The following is an 18,286-nucleotide window of genomic DNA, read 5'->3' as shown; positions in this document are numbered from 1 at the left end:
ACAGACCCAAACCTCCTTTGCTTTATCACAGTTGCTGCATCCCGTCTGTCTGGGTGTACATCTAAGATGCTTAAATAGTAGACCAAAGGAATGTAATGTGTGAATGAGGCAAAGATGTTTAGTAACCTGAATCAGGGAGCTAGAAATGGATGCAGCTCCCTGCTGAGTTTATATTCCATCATGAACCCAGCTTTCCTGCTATGTAGGTCATGCCAAGGCACTTCCTTTGAGGAGGCAAGTGAATCTGGCCAAAAACTGAAGCTTAAAAACATTTGGTTGAGCTTGGCCTGGTCCTGTCAATTTCTGCTTCACATAAGTCACTAACTATGCTAGAAAGGAGATTCTGACTAAACATCAAGAAGAGCTTTCTGACAGTAAGAGCTGTTTGACAGTGAAACGGACTTCCTCAGGAGGTTGTAGACTCTTCTTCCTTGGAGGTTTTTAAGCAAAGTTTATGCAAATGAAAGACTGGAGGAACTGCTACCCAAAGTAGTTTGGTCTCTCTTAATACATGGCTATGCATTTACAAGGTGGTGCTTCATTTGCTACCGATTTTGTTGTGGGTGTTCTTGTTATTATTTTAAACTGTGCTTTTTCAAATCCATTTCTGTCTGATGTATTGAGTATGCAGACACAATTTAGCTGTGCAGAATTATATCACTTAAGGTAGTATTTGATCAACAGAATCATGCCGCCATCTCCCCCCCCCCCCATGTTTCCATTCAAAAGTTTACATTCTGAGGCGTCGGTAATATTGTGCAGTTGCAGCTAGTGCTTTTGAGCTTTAGAAAAGCACATCATTCACCTTCCCAACATTTGTGTCTCAGAACGTTGCCATGTATTTAAAAATATCAGTCAGGAGGAATCAGTTCCTTTTTCCAAGTCCAATAATTTCAGATGATTTGCCGGCCATCAGCAATCTAAACCCCTCAAAGAAATAATAGCTGGTCCTTGAGAAATCAATAAGATGCTCCTTTGGTGCAGATAGTCATTATATGAGCTCTTTTAAAGCTGATGTTCTCTCTCAGTCCACTGTTGATTTGCTAATATTCACTGTAATGGCATATTTTAGGAGGATGAGCAATCAAAGGATCCACAGATGGGAGGCGATTAAACTAAGTGGTGGGCCTCATCTTGAAAGCATGTAAGGAAGAGACGACAAAATAAATAGCTTAGCCATTTTATAATATCATTATTCAACAGAATTGGAGATGAATGAGGAGCTATATCAATTTGTCATGCAGAAGTCATGAAGCTGTAAGAAAACTGAGGGGCCAGGAAAGCTGATCCCTCAGGAAGTAGGGGTGACAGGGTGGTAGAAAGACTTCATGCCAGCACCTTTCCAGAACCCATTAAGCCCCCAGAGATGCACACTATTCATTTAAAGAACATGCATTCACCCCCCCAAAAAAACTGGAAACTGTAGCTTATACCTCACAGAGCTACAGTTCCCAGAATCCTTCACAAACTATAGAACCCAGGATTTTTTTTAGTGAAGGCATATAGCTTAAATGTGTCCTAATTGTACTTCAAATGTTTGGTATGGATGTGATAGGGATGCGGGTGCTGCTTTGGGTTAAACCACAGAGCCTAGGACTTGCTGATCAGAAGGTCGGCGGTTCGAATCCCTGTGATAGGGTGAGCTCACGTTCCTCGGTCCAAGCTCCTGACAACCTAGCAGTTCGAAAGTGCATCAAAGTGCAAGTAGATAAATAGGTACCACTCCGGTGGGATGGTAAACAGCGTTTCCGTGCACTGCTCTGGTTTCACCAGAAGCTGCTCAGTCATGCTGACCACATGACCCGGAAAAACTGTCTGTGGACAAATGTCGGTGCCCTCGGACTGTAAAGCAAGATGAGAGCCACAATCCCAGAGTCGTTTGTGACTGGACTTAACTGTCAGGGGTCCTTTACCTTTAACTTTTTATGGATGTGATGTATCTCTCCTGGTTTGGTTACCCTTGACTTGATCAAGTCTGCAGAGGTGGACAATCAACTGGTTGATCCAAATGAGCAGCAAGAAATAGGGTGTTCCATGTTAGGGATCTGGCATAGATCGCAATCGTATGCAAGTTTGCAAATCAGTGGCATTTAATTCAGCGGGACTTCTGAATAAATTTGCATTGGCTTGTATAATGGTGAGCTGTGAGCCTGGAAGTCTCCGGTTCAAATCCCTAGGTGGGCAGACCAAGCTACTACTGTATTCTTTCAGCCTTAATCTGCACATTTGCAATATGGGAATGGAAGTCCTCCTGGCCTGTCATAAAGCTTGTTGTAATGAATGCTGCAATAATGCATTTGAAGCGCTTAAACACTTGGGATGCAGTCAATCTGAATAAGCCTCTCCTCAAAGGTTTACCATTGTCCCTGAGGTCACCTCCATTTCTATTTCTATTTTTTGCAGCAGCAGATTTTATTATTTTTATCAGCCTGTTTCCCAATGGGCCACTTTCCCCAGTTACATTGCTACAAAATAACTGCTGCAAATATCACTGTGTGTGCCCCCAAACTGCTGAAAAGTGCCCCCAGAGTCGTTCCACTGTCTCATGCACATTGAAAGCATTTCTGCATCAGCAGTGGTGGCTGGTGTCACTGATAGGGTGGGGAGCGGGGAGCCAGAAAGCCAGTGATGGGCAGAAGCAACTAAATCTAGTGTTGTCTCCAGCCTCTTCCCTGATAAGTTCTGCAAGGGCGTCATGAGGTTAAGGAGGATGAAGCTGTCAGCCAGGATCACCCCATGGTCTGGTTGCAAGGAAGAAGGCAGGAGGTGAGTTTGGTGGAATCGAGACTGGAGCTGGTGGGTGTCAGGAGCTCGGCCTACACTCGAGTAGGACCCTGGCAGAGACACATGCCCGACTGGCATGTTCCCTCCCTCCTGGTCATTCATTCGGGAGCTTCAAAAGCTTTCTTCAGCCTGAACATTACAGCGACCGATGCCAACCGATACCGGCACACTTAGGGATCCACAGAGTCTGTGCAGTTTGCGTGACAGAACTCAGCATTTTGGCTAATCTACTTTATTTACATATGAACACACACGGAGCACTGCAACATGGCTCCCTCTTTCTCTAGCATCAGACAGCAAAGAGAAAAAACAAAAGACAATAGTTCCATTTCGTGGAACACAGTAACACAAACATCCTGTTTCCGTCACATCCCACTCTGTGGAGTCAAAACATACAACCGTCATGTGAAAGACAAAAATCCCGTGACTGCAATCATGGAGCAGGAATTCTAACAGTGGGACCCACCCTCCACTCAGCAATCTGCATCTTTCTTTCCTATAGCTTCACTGTAAAAGAGATCTGATCTGATCTCCAAAAGCTACAGAATGCTCCCGATCATGGAATTGTAGAGTTGGAAGGGACTGTGAGGGTCATACAGTCTAACCCTCTGCAATGCAGTAATCTCAACTAAAGCATCCATGACAGATGGCCACATAACCTCTGCTTAGAAGCCTAAGGAGAGTCTACCACCTTTCAAGGCAGTCCATTCCACTGTCAAACAGCTCTTACTGTCAGAAAGTCCTTCCTAATATTTCTTCAGCATCTCCTTTCTTGTAAATTGAATCCATTGGTTTGGGTCCTGCCCATTGGAGCAGCGTAAAACTAGCTTCCTACATCTGACAGCCCTTAATATATTTGAAGATGGCAATAATTTCACCTCATTTAAAGGATCTAGGTGTTTCATTACCACCTCTTTCCCTATCTCGGACTGCAGCTCCCTTCCTCCAATATTCATTACAGTATATTATTACCAGGTTGGGCTATTCTTTCACACCCGAGTGCTGACAGGGGCAGCAGAAAGAGGGCAGGCAGTGTAATAGCTCTTTAGAAAAACATAGAATAATAGAATTGCAGACTTGGAAGGGACCCTGAGGGTCATATAGTCCAACCATTTTTGCCCTATGTAGGGCGAAATCCACAACCCTGATATTAAGAGTCTCATGCTCTGCCAACTGAGCTATGATCATAATGGTTAATCATAATAAACATTAGAACTTGTAAATGCAGTAAGGAACATTAATCAAATTAATGGGGAACTTGGGCAATGGGGTTTCATAGAATCATAGAATCATAGAATCATAGAGTTGGAAGAGACCACAAGGGCCATCGACTAGTGAAATGAAAAAGGAGTTAAGGGGGGAATGCACTTGAAAATAATAATGAAACAAATTTAACTGGGAGTCATGGGGGGCAGGGAGTGGAAATTAATAATGAAATTAAGTTATTAAGGAGTAATGGGGTGAATATTAATAGTGGAATGAAATGAACAAGGAGTAATAATGAAATGAATTTAGTGTGGAGTGACGGGGGAATAGGGGAATTAATAGTGAAATGAGTTTTTAAAGGCTTAATGGGGAAAGGGGTGGAAATTAATGGTGAAATTGTTTTTTCAAACAGGAGAAAGAGGGGGAATAACTATTAATTCTGTCTAACATTTACGATTAAATGTGAAAAAGAGTAAGACACACTTTGGTTTTACGCTTGACATTTGGTCCTCAGCCTGAAAGGTATGTTGAACCATGGGACACACCCCCACAAGAGAGCCAGTGTGGTGTAGTGGTTAAGAGCGGTGGACTCGTAATCTGGTGGACCGGGTTTGCTTCCCTGCTCCTCCACATGCAGCTGCTGGGCGACCTTGGGCTAGTCAAACTTTTTGAAGTCTCTCAGCCCCACTCACCTCACAGAGTGTTTGTTGTGGGGGAGGAAGGGAAAGGAGAATGTTAGCCGCTTTGAGACTCCTTCAGGTAGTGGTAAAGTGGGATATCAGATCCAAACTCTTCTTGTGATGGCTACCAACATGGATGGCTTTCAAAGAGTGTGAGACAAATGGCTTATCAATAGCTACTAGCCACAATGGCTGTGCTCTGTGTGCCTGACTGAAGGCAGTAAGCTGCTGAAAACTGCAGGAGCGAAGAGTGCTCTTGGGCTTTGATCTTCCTTGCAGGTTTCCTGCAGGTATCTGGTTGGTCACTGTGAGAACAGGTTGCAAGACTTGATGGACCACTGGCCTGATCTAGCAGGCTTCTCTTGTGCTCTTAAAAAGCTTAGCCACCATCGGTGCCATGTAGTAATACCGTATTGGCCCGACTATAAGCCGCACCCGCAAATAAAATTCAAGGCTTGTTTGCGGGTGCGGCCCACCGCCCAGCACTACCACCCTGAACGGGGGTGGGGAGGGGCGGCCAGCACTCAGCACCCCGCTCCCCAAGCCAGCACTCTGAATATAAGCCACACTTTAACTTTTCACAGTTGGAATTTGGAAGGAATAAAAGGTGTGGCTTATATTCGGGCCAGTACGGTATTACCGTAGTTAGTGTTAGTGAACACCACTTTTTCTTTGATCTCTGGATTATCTTCAAATAACTCTAAAGCCAACTCCGCCCCCCCCCAGCCTCTAGCTGCATGTGCTTTCATTCATTTTCTCCCAACCTGCCCTTGCTATTTTATTTTGTTTAATCGGCTTTGTTCTTCCAAATTAGCTGTAGAGAAACCATCTCTGCAGAGGCTACAGCTACTTTCATATTGTGCGTGGAACACAGTGTGTGGGGGGGGGGTGAACTAAAGCTAAAAAGAATCACTAGATAATGGGCTGAGAAGCTCTGGGTCTTGGGTGGCCACTTATTCATTGCTAATGAAAAGATGAACTGTGTCACCAAAAGGAGGAGGAGGAAAGAGAACACAGATTTGCACAAATTGTGTAAAGGCTAAATTTCATTTATTATATTTATTATAATTGAAATAAAAATGCCTAGTGGGGAAGACTTGACAGGTGACCCTAGATAAACTGTGGCCTGGCAACTTCAAGGTCCCTGATCTCCCTTCTTAAGGTTATTTAAATGGATTGTGAATGGGCAGCCCTTTAAACAGAGGATGTCATCAAATAGATTGCATTCTGTAAAATAGAACACATTAATGCCCTATCGAGATCGCTAAACGAGAACCTAAATTTCATTCCATCAAAACAATGCAAAATGAAGGTCCGAGTGCCTTTTGTATTGTCTTTAAGGAAGACATGGCCACCCACCCAATTTAATTGCAATGATTAATCAGCCACCATTTCTGCTTTTATTCCTTCCAGCTGTTAAGAACCAGGCAACGGGTCACTATATTTTGAATGGCAAAGGAGAGGGATCTGGCTCTCGTTCCTTCATTGATCTCGGCTTAGAGTGGGAGTACCACATAGAAGATGACATAGAAACCCTTCACACGGATGGGCCATTGTATGATGCTATTGTTGTGTTGGTAAGTCATGATCCATTTTCTGTTTCTGGTGTGACCAACAGGGCCTGTTCCAGGCCAGGCAGTATCAACTTGAGAGATCTACTCACAAAACCAACAAGGACATAGCCACGTGGTTATGACAGAGTAGATCTGCCCAAATTGTGAGTTTCAAAACTAGAGGCAACCCATCAGTCATACACAGTTGGGGTGAACATGAATGGGACATAAGATGCACCTTGTATCTGTCTCTGTGCCCTTCATATATTCCAGTCTATTTCTGAGTCACCTTGTGCTCTACACTTCAATCCAGGGTCGGATTTAGGTTCATAGCTGTCAACTTTTTCCTTTTCTTGCGAGGAATCCTATTCGGAATATGGGGAATTCCCTTTAAAAAGGGGAAACGTTGGCAGCTATGTTTAGGTTTGATGAGGCCCTAAGCTACTGAAGGTAATGGGGCCCTTTCTATGTCCAGCTGTCCTTTGTCAACAAGAAATTGTTGCTGTTTTTTGTGTTGAATATATGCTATATGGTAATCTATGAACCTAATAGGTATCTAAAGCCATTTTATTTGTTTTTTATCTTATATTTTGGAAATGTACATCCCAGGTTGTTGTTTTTTTAAAAAAAAATGGGCCCCCAAGAGAGTGGGGCCCTAAGCTATAGCTTGTTTAGCTTATACGTAAATCTGGTATTGCTTCAATCTTTGATTCGGGTTCCGATCTACTCTGTGTAAAATGAAGCTCTGTCTTCTCCGTTCACTTTTATGGGGGATCTGAAAATGGCTAATCATCTGTAAGGACTGAAAAGGAAGGGAGCAGTTAGAATTAGTACAGTAAAGATTATATTTCCTTAACAGTGCATGAAGAGAAGCAGTCAGAAGCTCTGCAGTCTCCTCCAGCCACCATTGCCTGTCTGCATGAAAACTTCTGAATGCTCAGTAGGGAAAGCATAGGTTATAGGTACCTTCTTTGAAGTTATGGGTGTGATATTTAGATAGGCTCTGTGGCCACCCTTATTTGTGACTTTCCCCTCCTGGATTGTAGCTGGATGTTTCAATGGTCTGGCTGCCCCATCAGCCTGGAACCAGCCTGGAACTCAGTCTGGTGACCTCCACATGGTACATATTATCCTGGCTCCCATCAGATGAAGGACTTCTATGCAGATTGTGGTTCCTACCAGAAATGTTAATGATCAAATCAGTGCATAGGCAAAGGAGAGGTCAAAGTCACCACAGGTGCAAGGCATGGCTAAGCTAGCTAAGAAGTCCATTCAACAGTTGGCAATGCCCTCTAACTCTGATTAGAAAAGAGTGAAGTGGAAAGGGCTTTAGTGTGGCAAACACTGAGCATCTTTGGACTGCACAAGAGAATGGGAACGGCTTCTGGTGGTGGGGCCTGAGCTGTCTGTTCAGGCCAGCGATGGGCGTTGAAACAGCACCAGCTCAGAGTCAGACTTGGCACGGGTTGCCTCCCCTGTGGGAAGGCTCCTTCAGCTCAGGTGCTGGTGCCAGGGTTGTGGGCTGGACTGGCAATGGAATGAAAGAGTGACAGCCCACTAGGACCCTCTCCAAGATCATGTTTCTCATTGGCTGAGTCCCCATCATCTCCAGGCAGCTCAGATGTCTCACAAGACCCTAACATACCTTGTTCCAGGCCACTGGGTCCCTCCCCAAAGTCAGCAGCCTCCAACTCCTCATCCTGGTCCCACCTCTCAATCTGATCTGACCAGCCCAAACAAGACATCTCCTCAAAACTCATAACACATATCCCCATCAGCCTCAGCCAGCACAACCGTGACCAGGGATGATGGAGGCTATAGTCCACTAATATCAGGAGGGCATCAGGTTGGGAAAGGCTGCCCTCAACACTACCAGCCACAATAGCAAGGCAACCATCAACTTTTGAGTTGGGTATTGTTGTTTTTTATCACCTGCTAAGGTACAGCAAATACTGTATCTTCCTCTCTTGTGGCTCTGAAAAGAAAATTCCTAAAAGAAAGAAGTGCCCATGTTTCCAACTACTGACATTATGTCCCATTTGCTCAACCTTTTGACAGATCATTCCTCGGGACAATGTCACACAGTCGAGCCTGACATACAAATACATAATCCACGAGGATTCGGTCCCCAACGTCAACAGCAACAATGTACTTCAAGAGGACCTGGATACGTTTGAGTGGGCTTTGAAGAGTTGGTCCCAATGTTCCAAGCCTTGTGGAGGAGGCAAGTCATAATATTGTCTGGTGGGAGGGAGTAGAAGAATATATAGGAGAACTGTATGTGTGTGCTGGTCCAGGGGGGAGGTTACCGTGGGGCGAGGTCCAGGACCTGAGTTGAGGGTCGCCAGACAGTCCTCCTCGGGCAAAGCAGGATCCCCAGTGAGAAGCCAGGCAAGGACAGGAACTCTGGGGGAACAGGACTGGATGCTGGCCGAAACAGCTCATCAACGACGTTGCTCCCGCAACCTGGGACCGGGCTGACTGGCCTTTATCTTCTCTGAGGCCAGGGGCGGTCCCGACCCCCAGGAGACCCACCTCTCCTGGCCTTAAGGTGAGCACTCCTCCTGGGAGAAACCAGTTCCCTTCGCCTCTCTGCCCTGAGCCTCTGCAGTTCAGGAGAGGCTGAAGGGTTACTGGGCCCAGGGGGAGACTCACCTGTAGGCACTGAGTCCTCAACCACCTCCGGAGCCAGAGTGGATTCACCTGGTGCCTGCTCCTGAGGATCCGGCACAGGTGCAGGCGCTTCAGAATCAAGGCCCTGCCCCAGTTCAGCCGGCCCTGGAGAAGGGGACTCCTGTGCAGGCTGGGATTCCTCCGGTTCAGCCTCTGAATCGGATTCCCAGGCCATCACAATGTGTCTTTTTAGTGCCAGTACATACAGGGGTGGAGGAAGGGGGGTGCGTTGGGGACGGATGCCCTGGGTGTCACCACTGAGGGGGGTGACAAAATGCCAGGCGGCACGGGGTCTGCAGCGCACCAGAGCCACGCGTCTCTCCTAGGAGTGACGCGGTGGCTTGAGGGCCTACAGGCTCCACGCTGTCCCAAACAGTCCACCTGTTGCCTCCCCCTCAGCTGTAGGGTGGGAGAAGGTAGGTAGACTCCTCAGAGGTCCCATGGAGCGTCCTGCCCCTGTTCGCCCTGCCCTGTGTCAGGCCACTGACACAATGGAATCTCCCTTCCTTCTGCTCCCTCTGTGTGTCCCCACCCACACTACTCTGGGAGTTTCAGGAAAAAGCAGCAATGCAAGAGCGAGCTGCAGGTGTCTGGAATGCAAAACAGGATGTTGATGTTTGGGACTGCACTATTGGAACAAAGGGGCAGTCTATTCACTGTACTGAGCACCGGATATTAGCTCAGAGTGTCATCTGACCTGTACTGGAAGTACAGGGGTGGAGTTTCTCTCTCTACTGTTGGAGACTGGAGAGTGCAGACGTGTTTCTCTGTACTGCTGCAATGACAGAAATAAAGACATGTAAATAGATTTCTGTCTGTCTCTTTTCCCCTCCCTGAGGGAAGCAGGGAGGAGGGAGGAGTTGGTGTGTCCCTCTCACGCTGAGTGGGATCGCCGATAGTGACCTCACCTGTATCCTGCCGGGAGACGCAGACGGGGAGGTCTACAAGGATCTCAAGCCGAATGCCTGGAGAATGGCCAGTTACCTCTGACTGCGGCCTGAGAATCCGACAGTCCCCACCCACACTACTCTGGGAGTTTCTCCCAACCATCCAAAAAAGAGTTGGGGGCACACAAGGGGGAGAGAGGGAGGGGAAATGGTTCCACTTGTGATTCTGTTGGATTCCGTCCAAAGTAGTTGCAAAGCCCAAAACAGTTTGTAATAAATTAAAAATTGCACCGAATTCTGCACTTGGAATGAAACTGGAGAGCTGATTGTGTTTCCATTGTATATGTGGGGTTTTTTCCTTTCTTTCCTTAATTGTTGTTTGTTTTCCATCCCCAGGTTTCCAAGACACTAAGTATGGGTGCCGCAGGAAGAGTGATAGCAAAATGGTACACCGCAGCTTCTGTGAAGCCAGCAAAAAACCCAAGCCCATTCGCAGGATGTGCAACCTTCAGGAATGCACGCAGCCATTGTAAGCATCTGCTCCTGTTCAGTGATGTATTGGCAGTAGCAGTGTGCAGTCAGAAAAGCTTCATCCAAGCAGGCATAGAGTCTCTCCTCAGTGAAACAACAGGCAGCCAGATTCAGTGATAGGTCCTGCTAGTTGATTTCCCACAACTTACCAAGGCAGCATATTACGGACGACAGGAAATACATCAAGTGCTAACCCCAAAGCTATAATCCAGCTGTCTTGAAGGCTTTGTTTTGGAATTGAAGATTACACTTTGCAGCCTTCTGCCTCTCCTGCACATCCTCAAGTTTCTGCATACTTGGGCTGAAAGTTTGCTGCCTTTATCTATGTGATAGAAAGAACTTGTCATCCTGCCTGTTAAATCCTGCCCAGAGTAGACCTGTTGAAATTACTGGGCCTAAGAGAACCATGTTCATTAATTCCAAGGAGTCTACTCTGAGTAGGATCCAGTTATATACACATTGACTACTATCATTATTAGATTTCTATGCAGCAAACTCATACAAAAACATATCCATTCAGTGTCCAAAAGCTCACTTAAAACTGAAACAACTTAAGAAATTAAAAAAGAGCAGAATACATTAAAGAAACAAAAATACATACAGTGGTACCTCAGGTTACATACGCTTCAGGTTACTGACTCCGCTAACCCAGAAATAGTGCTTCAGATTAAGAACTTTGCTTCAGGATGAGAACAGAAACCGTGCTCCGGCGGCACGGCGACAGCAGGAGGCCCCATTAGCTAAAGTGGTGCTTCAGGTTAAGAACAGTTTCAGGTTAAGAACGGACCTCCGGAACGAATTAAGTACTTAACCTGAGGTACCACTGTATATGGGTCATGGAATCGTAGAGTTGGAAGGTAACCAAGGCTTGTCTAGTCCAACTCCCTGCAATAAAGGAATCACAACTATAGCATCCTTGACAGGTGGCCATCTGACCTCTGTTTAACCCCCCCCCCCTCCATGAAGGAAGGTGCACCATCTTCCGATATGGTCCATTCTATTGATGGACACCTGACAAAAATGTTCTAATCATGACCAATCATTTTTGCAAGAAGGTTTTCTAAAAGTGCCAAGTCTAAAGTTGTTGCCTGAAGATCTTTACAGGTGATGCAAGCTAGATTTCCTAGTTTCCTTACAACAGTGAAAGCCAACAGCGATAGTATTTGTGCCGCATGCAGATCAATCCTGGGTGGAGTTAGTGTTTTGCACTAGTTAGTGTATTCCTATTTAATGCTCTTCTCTCTGCCCCATCTCAGCTGGGTATCAGAAGAATGGGAGCATTGCACCAAAACCTGTGGGACCTCTGGTTATCAGATCCGAACCGTGCGCTGCATCCAGCCTCTCCATGATGGTGCAAATCGCTCCGTCCATTTCAAGTATTGTAGCGGGGATCGCCCTGAGAGCCGTCGGCCATGCAACAGGACACCGTGCCCTGCTCAGTGGAAAACCTGGCCCTGGAGTCCAGTAAGCAAACCGGGTCTTCTGTGTTTCATTAACCATTATGGGCACAGGTAGCCAAAAACCAAAAAACCCACCTCTGGGTTCAAAAGCCCAGGACACCTACAGTATACTCCATTTTGTCAGAACGGAGAGAGGTTATTGACAAGCAGGCCCTCCAACAAAATGTTGTAGCATAGAGTGCATCAGTTCAAGGTCCCAGCCATTCCACTGCACTTCTTCCTTCCCCCTCAGTTTTGCATTCCCATAAAATTCAGTCCATTGATCTTGCTTTGCCATCACTGGGCTGTTCTTTGGGGCAGGGACCCTCCAGCTGAGGGATTTCCCCCTCCTAACTTAAAGCCTCATGACCCCCTCCCCCAAATATCCTGGTGATACAGCACTCCTTTGTGTGGGTTGTGGGTGTTTTCTTCCCCCAAATAAGGAATTATTCTTAATTATTCTTAATTAATTTTGTATACTGCCCTTCATCCATAGATCTCAAGGCAGTTCACAACATAAAAATACAAGATAAAAAAAGCAAAATGGCTAATAAAAACAAAAACAAACCAGTAGCCCCTGTCAGGAGTTCAGCCTACACTCGAGTAGGACCCTGGCAGAGACACATGCCCAACTGGCATGTTCTCTCCCTCCTGGTCGATCTTTCAGGAGCTTCAAAAGCTTTCTTCTACCTGAACATCACAGCGACCGATGCCAACTGGCACCGGCACACTTAGGGATCTGCAGAGTTTGCACAGTTGCATAACAGTCCTCAGCAACTCAGCATTTTGGCTAATCTACTTTATTTACATATAAACACACACGGAACACTGCCACATGGCTCCCTCTCTCTCTAGCATCAGACAGCAAAGAGAAGGGGGGGGAAGGACAAAAGTCCCACTTCATGGAACACAGTAACACAAACATCCTGTCTCCATCACTTCCCATTCTGTGGAGTCAAAACATATACCGTCGTGTGAAAGACAACAATCCCATGACTGCAGTCACGGAGCAGGAATTCTAACAACCCCCACCTACTCACAGCTTGAACACTGGAAATAGAGGGGATTATATTTGTCTAATTACACACACACATGAGTCTTCTTGAATCAGACCAAAGACCCAACTAAGTCCAACACCCTGTTTCTCAGGGTAATCAGCCAGATGCCACAGTGGGATGTCCACAAGCAGAGAATCCCCTTTAAATAGAGATAAATGAAATAAAGAAAAATATGCCTCTCAACAGAAAAGTTTCATTTAGCCATCATGGATAAAAGCCATCGTACAAGAAGGAGCTTCTAACAACTTTCATGTCTAAAACCTCCAAGGGCTTCTGGTCTTGCAACAATGGTGGTTAAGCAGTTTGAAACTTGTTGGCATTGAAAATTGAGCATGCTTCAACCAAAGGCACAGTTGATAGAGGGCTGCCTCTTGCTAAAATACTATATATAATAAACTAGAATCATCCATCACTTTGTCATATTTCCAGACTCAGACAAAATCTGGACATGCACCCAATTAACGTGTGCTAATTTCAAAGTCTGTTGTTTGATTTCATTTCCTAGTTGATGAGTATTGTTTGTATGGCTATATATCATTACTTGCCTTTTTTTCAAAAGAAAGAGAAAAGTACCCCGTACAACACTATTGTGTGGCAAGGAACGGCAGGAGAAAATATTTAAAATAAATTATGAGCAAGCCTCTAAACTTCAAGGATATTCTCTTAGTGCTACCTAGATCACATTTTAATAATTGTGAGAATGGATACCTGCTTCTGGATGGAAGCAAAGCAGAACTGTAGTGTTTACTGCTGCTGTTTTTACCAGCTATGGATTTTAGTGCTGTGCCAAACATCTATCCTGTGTAGGTTTCTTTTACCATTGTCCACCAGTTAACGGGAAAAGAAATTGCATTTGAAAATTAACGGAAGGGCAGGGAAATTCAGTGACATTCTCATCAGTGGAGTCCAGGGCTTTTGTCACATTAGTCTTGAGATGCTTGAGAGATGTTCAGAAGTATCTGTCCTTCCTTCCTTCCTTCCTTCCTTCCTTCCTTCCTTCCTTCCTTCCTTCCTTCCTTCCTTCCTTCCTCCCTCTTTCTTTCTTTCTTTCTTTCTTTCTTTCTTTCTTTCTTTCTTCAAATTATCTCAGCCTTCTCAGGTGCCTTCAATCAAAGCCCAGGGGAAGGCATCATAGGTACCTCCATCCATGGGGCTTTTTCCAATCAGGAAGCACAGGCAGCCAGGGAGGCTGCAGCATATTTTGAAGGAAATGTTTCCTTGAAAGAAAACTTCAGCTGTCTTGCAACAACAAGCTAAGCTCTAAACTCCATGCTCACCAAAATTCTAAACAAAATCTCAAGTGTCCTGAGAATGAGGCAGTAAAATGGGAGCTTCTTTTGCAGAGGAGGAAAACTTTTGAGAAACTGAGGGACAGATTTTGGCTCAGGGGTAATGTGGTTATAGAGCCCATCAACGTGCATGGCTGTTTTGCAGCATAGCACAGGCCAGGAATTGTAGTTTCCAATTGAACACTAGCTAACCACAGGGTAGAAGGAGAATTGGGAAAGTTGAGGTTACTAGCAAAGGAATGGTTGATGGGTAATGCTGAGTTAACAGAGCACTCATAAAGCATGTTTCTCCTTCCTTTAAAGGTCTTCTTGCAATGTCATGCATGTCCATATTTTGGCAAATGGTTTTGGTTTAACCAGGACAAGGTGGGAAGAGACAGTATTGCATCAGTGCCACAATCTGGCTTTACCTGTGGAGCAGCTGGAGGTAGCTGTTCAACCTGGCAATGTGTCATTTATTGGGAAAGGAGGAAAGGGGGCAGTCCCAAATCTGGTCAGATTTTGACCTTTTCAAAGAGAGTTTCATCCTTCCAGCTCCAGCAGCAGCAATGCAGCCACCTGTGCAACTCCCTTCCTCATTTGGTTAAGGATATATGTGCTGAAGTCTCCATGGTTTCTCTTATCCATAGTTCCTTGTTGCTTTTTGCCCATAGTGTTCTGTGACCTGTGGTGAAGGAACAGAGTCCAGGCAAGTCTTATGCCGCGCCGGCGACCAATGCAATGGAGAGAAGCCAGAATCCGTCAGGGTTTGCAAGCTCGCCCCCTGCAATGGTAAGCAAAATGTTGTCCTCTAACTGCGTCAGGATTGGATCGTTCCAATTCTGGCAACATCTGGAATTTGGTGCAAAGCAAGGGGAACACTCTGAGAGTTGCTTCTGGTTTGATGCAGAACAAATCTTCCCATTTCTGTGTACCATGCTATGAAAATTCCACAGGTGGATTTCCCATTAATTTAGAACAAAAGTGATTGGTAGGGGCCTGCCGGATGTTGTTGGACTACAACTTGCATCACTGATGGACACTGGCTAGGATGGCTCAGCCTGATGGGAACTGAAGTCTGACAACATCCAGAGGTCACTCTGTCCACTATCCCTGATTTGGAACACAGAGCATATAGCCAGCTTGCTAGGGGAGATATTCTCACTGGGAAAACAGTGGCAGGGAAGGGTTAAAACAACAACAACCCTGAATTGCTTGCTTCCCAGGCCTTTTTTACCCCAATAAATTTTACTAAAGTTTGAAATAAAATATACCAAGGTTAATATCAAACATCCAATATCTTTTTATCAAAGATAAAAAACTAATCTAAATAAAAACATGAACCAAAAGGAGAAAAAGAAAGTAGACTGAGAAATAAAGAAAAAAGAGAACTTCCAATTCTTCGTCTGTCAGCTATACGTAAAAAATAACATCCACCCCAACAACTCTACTTTCTATAAACCAATTATTTTCTTCAATCCTCAAACCCAGATATCATAAGTTTATTTTTCACGCGAAGTTTCCGATCTTTAGTAAATATTGACAAAGATTTTTTCCTCTGATGAAACACATCAGCTTCGCCATATCAGCTGAGTCCAATAATTTTAACAACCACGATAGGTAACGATGAATGCATGCATCCCAGTCCGGATGAATTTGCACACCCTGCGAGTGGCATGTGATGTAACAGAAAGAGATAGAAGCAACATGAAATACCTGTTTATCAGAAAATTTTGCTGCTCTAAAAGCCTGGTGCACAGTGCTCTTCTTGTAAAAATGAATAAGTGAATGAGATGCTGGCACTCCACAGTCAGAGGCTGTATGCTTCTGAATGCCAATTCCTTGGCACCTGAAGGGAAAGTGCTGTTGCTCTCTGGTCCTGCTTGGGGGCTTGCCCCAGAACATCTCTTTGGTCGCTGTGAGAAAGGATGCTGTACCAAATGGTCCACTAGGCATCAAACTCCATTAGTGTGGGTGTTGCATGTTCCTGGGGTGAGGAGGGCATTTCAGAAGGGTTCCACTATTGAGAAGGTCCTTTCACAAGTTGCCAAATATTTTAGCTCAGAGAACCATGGCGTGGTGAGAAGGATATCCCCTGGTGATATTAAAGTCTGGGCAGATGTATAAGAGAGCAGGCAGTCTTTCGGGTATCTATTTCCCAAGCTGCCTAGGACTTTATATTAGTATTATTCATTTCATTTCTATACCACTTGTTATGTTTGCTTCAGGTTAAATCTTTTCAGGTTGCAACCCAGAAGTACTGGAAAGGGTTACTTCCGGGTTTCGCTGCTCGTGCATGCACAGACGCTCAAAATGATGTCATGCGCATGCGCAGAAGCGGCGAATCGTGACCCGCACATGCAGGTTGTGTTCTGCTCATGTTGCAAATGGGACTCTGGAACGGATCGCATTCACAACCAGAGGTGCCACTGTATATTTTAAAGAACAAATCTCAAAGCAGTTTACAGCACATTGTTGTTGTTGTTTAGTCATTTAGTTGTGTCCGACTCTTTGTGACCCCATGGACCAGAGCATGCCAGGCACTCCTGTCTTCCACTGCCTCCTGCAGTTTGGTCAAACTCATGCTGGTAGCTTCGAGAACACTGTCCAACCATCTCGTCCTCTGCCGTTCCCTTCTCCTTGTGCCCTCAATCTTTCCCAACATCAGAGTCTTTTCCAGGGAGTCTTCTCTTCTCATGAGGTGGCCAAAGTATTGGAGCCTCAGCTTCAGGATCTGTCCTTCCAGTAAGCACTCAGGGCTGATTCCCTTTAGAAAATTCCTTTACAGCACATTAAAATGGCAAATAAAGCAATCCAGAATAAAACAAACTCAAGCTTTGAGGGAAATATTCCAGATCCTTCTCTAAGTGACATTTTGCTTTCCCCATTCGCCAGCCTGGCATCCAGAGATCTCCACGTGGTCACAATTGGTCCAGTTGCAAAATGCGCCTGGCGCCTGGCTAATTTCTAACACTGTATTCCCGCATTGCTAATTTCATTTTCTCCAACCTCTTTCCCATTGGCCTGGCAATAGGGGAAAAGAGAAAATGCTGCAGTGTGGAAGCCTAACTGCGATCAAAACAAGCAGTTTAAATTTAGCTCGGTAGCATTTTGGCAGCCAGAGCAATCAACACCAGCGTTACATTGGGGGGGTGAGCTTCCATCTGCAGGTTCCAAACCACTCCCAAAGCCAGTCACACATAGGTGAGTTGCAACAATTTAACTGAGAAATTACAGTGGTACCTCTGGTTACATACTTAATTCGTTCCGGAGGTCTGTTCTTAACCTGAAACTGTTCTTAACCTGAAGCACTACTTTAGCTAATGGGGCCTCCCGCTGCCTCCACATGATTTCTATTCTCATCCTGAAGCAAAGTTCTTAACCCGAGGTACTATTTCTGGGTTAGCGGAGTCTGTAACCTGAAGTGTATGTAAGCTGAAGCGTATGTAACCCGAGGTACCACTGTACCAGCTTGTAAACTACAGCAGGTTTCACATGAAACTTTACAAAGTCTGAGGCCTGTTGTAGTCACTAGAGACACTAGAGGGAAGCAAAGATGTATCTGTTAGCTGAGGGTGGAAACACATAGAGGTTTTCATTGGTATAAAATGGCATTTCGCCTTATCTCTCAAGCCCTGTCGGAAAGAACAGTGCTTCCAATACAATATTATAAGGGAGCCATATTCATTTTTGGCTCAGAGTAAAGAAGGGGCAGGCAGTACAACACCCCAGGATTTTTTCCAGGTTCATCCCAAGGTGTCATGGACAGTTTTGCGAGACCACTCTTGCCTCTTCCTCCCTCAGCTACAATGAGGCTCACAACCAAATGTAAGAAGGGGAAGGTTTTCTACCGTGGGAACCTGGTGAATAAGAAATGGATGTCTAGATTATGTGTAGTCCATCTAAAAGGCCAAAATAACCCCAACCACGAGAACCTGTGAGTACGCAACTCAGAGTTGGTACTGATGTGCTCAAAAGTAGACTATTTTTTTAGAAAATGAAACAAAACTTTGCACTGCTATACTTGGATCGATCAGCCCCACCGTGAAATGCATGCGATAGTTTATTGAACAGGTAATAAACATGGAGTGACTTTGGGGACCTTTGTGAATACAGTGGGACCTTGGTTTTCGAACTTAATCTGTTCTGGGAGTCCGTTTGACTCCCAAAACTGTTCGAAAACCAAGGCGCGGCTTCCGATTGGCTG

At 45.2% G+C, this 18,286-nt stretch overlaps 1 protein-coding gene across 2 annotated transcripts in view; it reads left to right on the top strand.

The window, feature by feature from the left end:
• Positions 1-18,286, top strand: part of ADAMTS3 (ADAM metallopeptidase with thrombospondin type 1 motif 3) — a 278,458-nt gene that overhangs the window by 117,092 nt on the left and 143,080 nt on the right. For both annotated transcript variants that reach the window (XR_014011358.1, XM_081206948.1), the window contains exons 17-21: positions 6,084-6,247; positions 8,282-8,447; positions 10,180-10,312; positions 11,571-11,778; positions 14,754-14,871. Coding sequence is in view for 1 of the 2 variants with exons in the window: in XM_081206948.1 (XP_081063074.1) it covers positions 6,084-6,247; positions 8,282-8,447; positions 10,180-10,312; positions 11,571-11,778; positions 14,754-14,871 (789 nt within the window). In the remaining variant the exon portion in view is untranslated. The remainder of the gene's footprint in view (positions 1-6,083; positions 6,248-8,281; positions 8,448-10,179; positions 10,313-11,570; positions 11,779-14,753; positions 14,872-18,286) is intronic.

Source organism: Podarcis bocagei (assembly GCF_964188305.1).
Source record: "Podarcis bocagei genome assembly, chromosome: 9".
Lineage (NCBI taxonomy): Eukaryota > Metazoa > Chordata > Lepidosauria > Squamata > Lacertidae > Podarcis > Podarcis bocagei.
The sequence above is the reverse complement of the archived record's forward strand: the minus strand, read 5'-3'. Positions and strand labels throughout refer to the sequence as shown.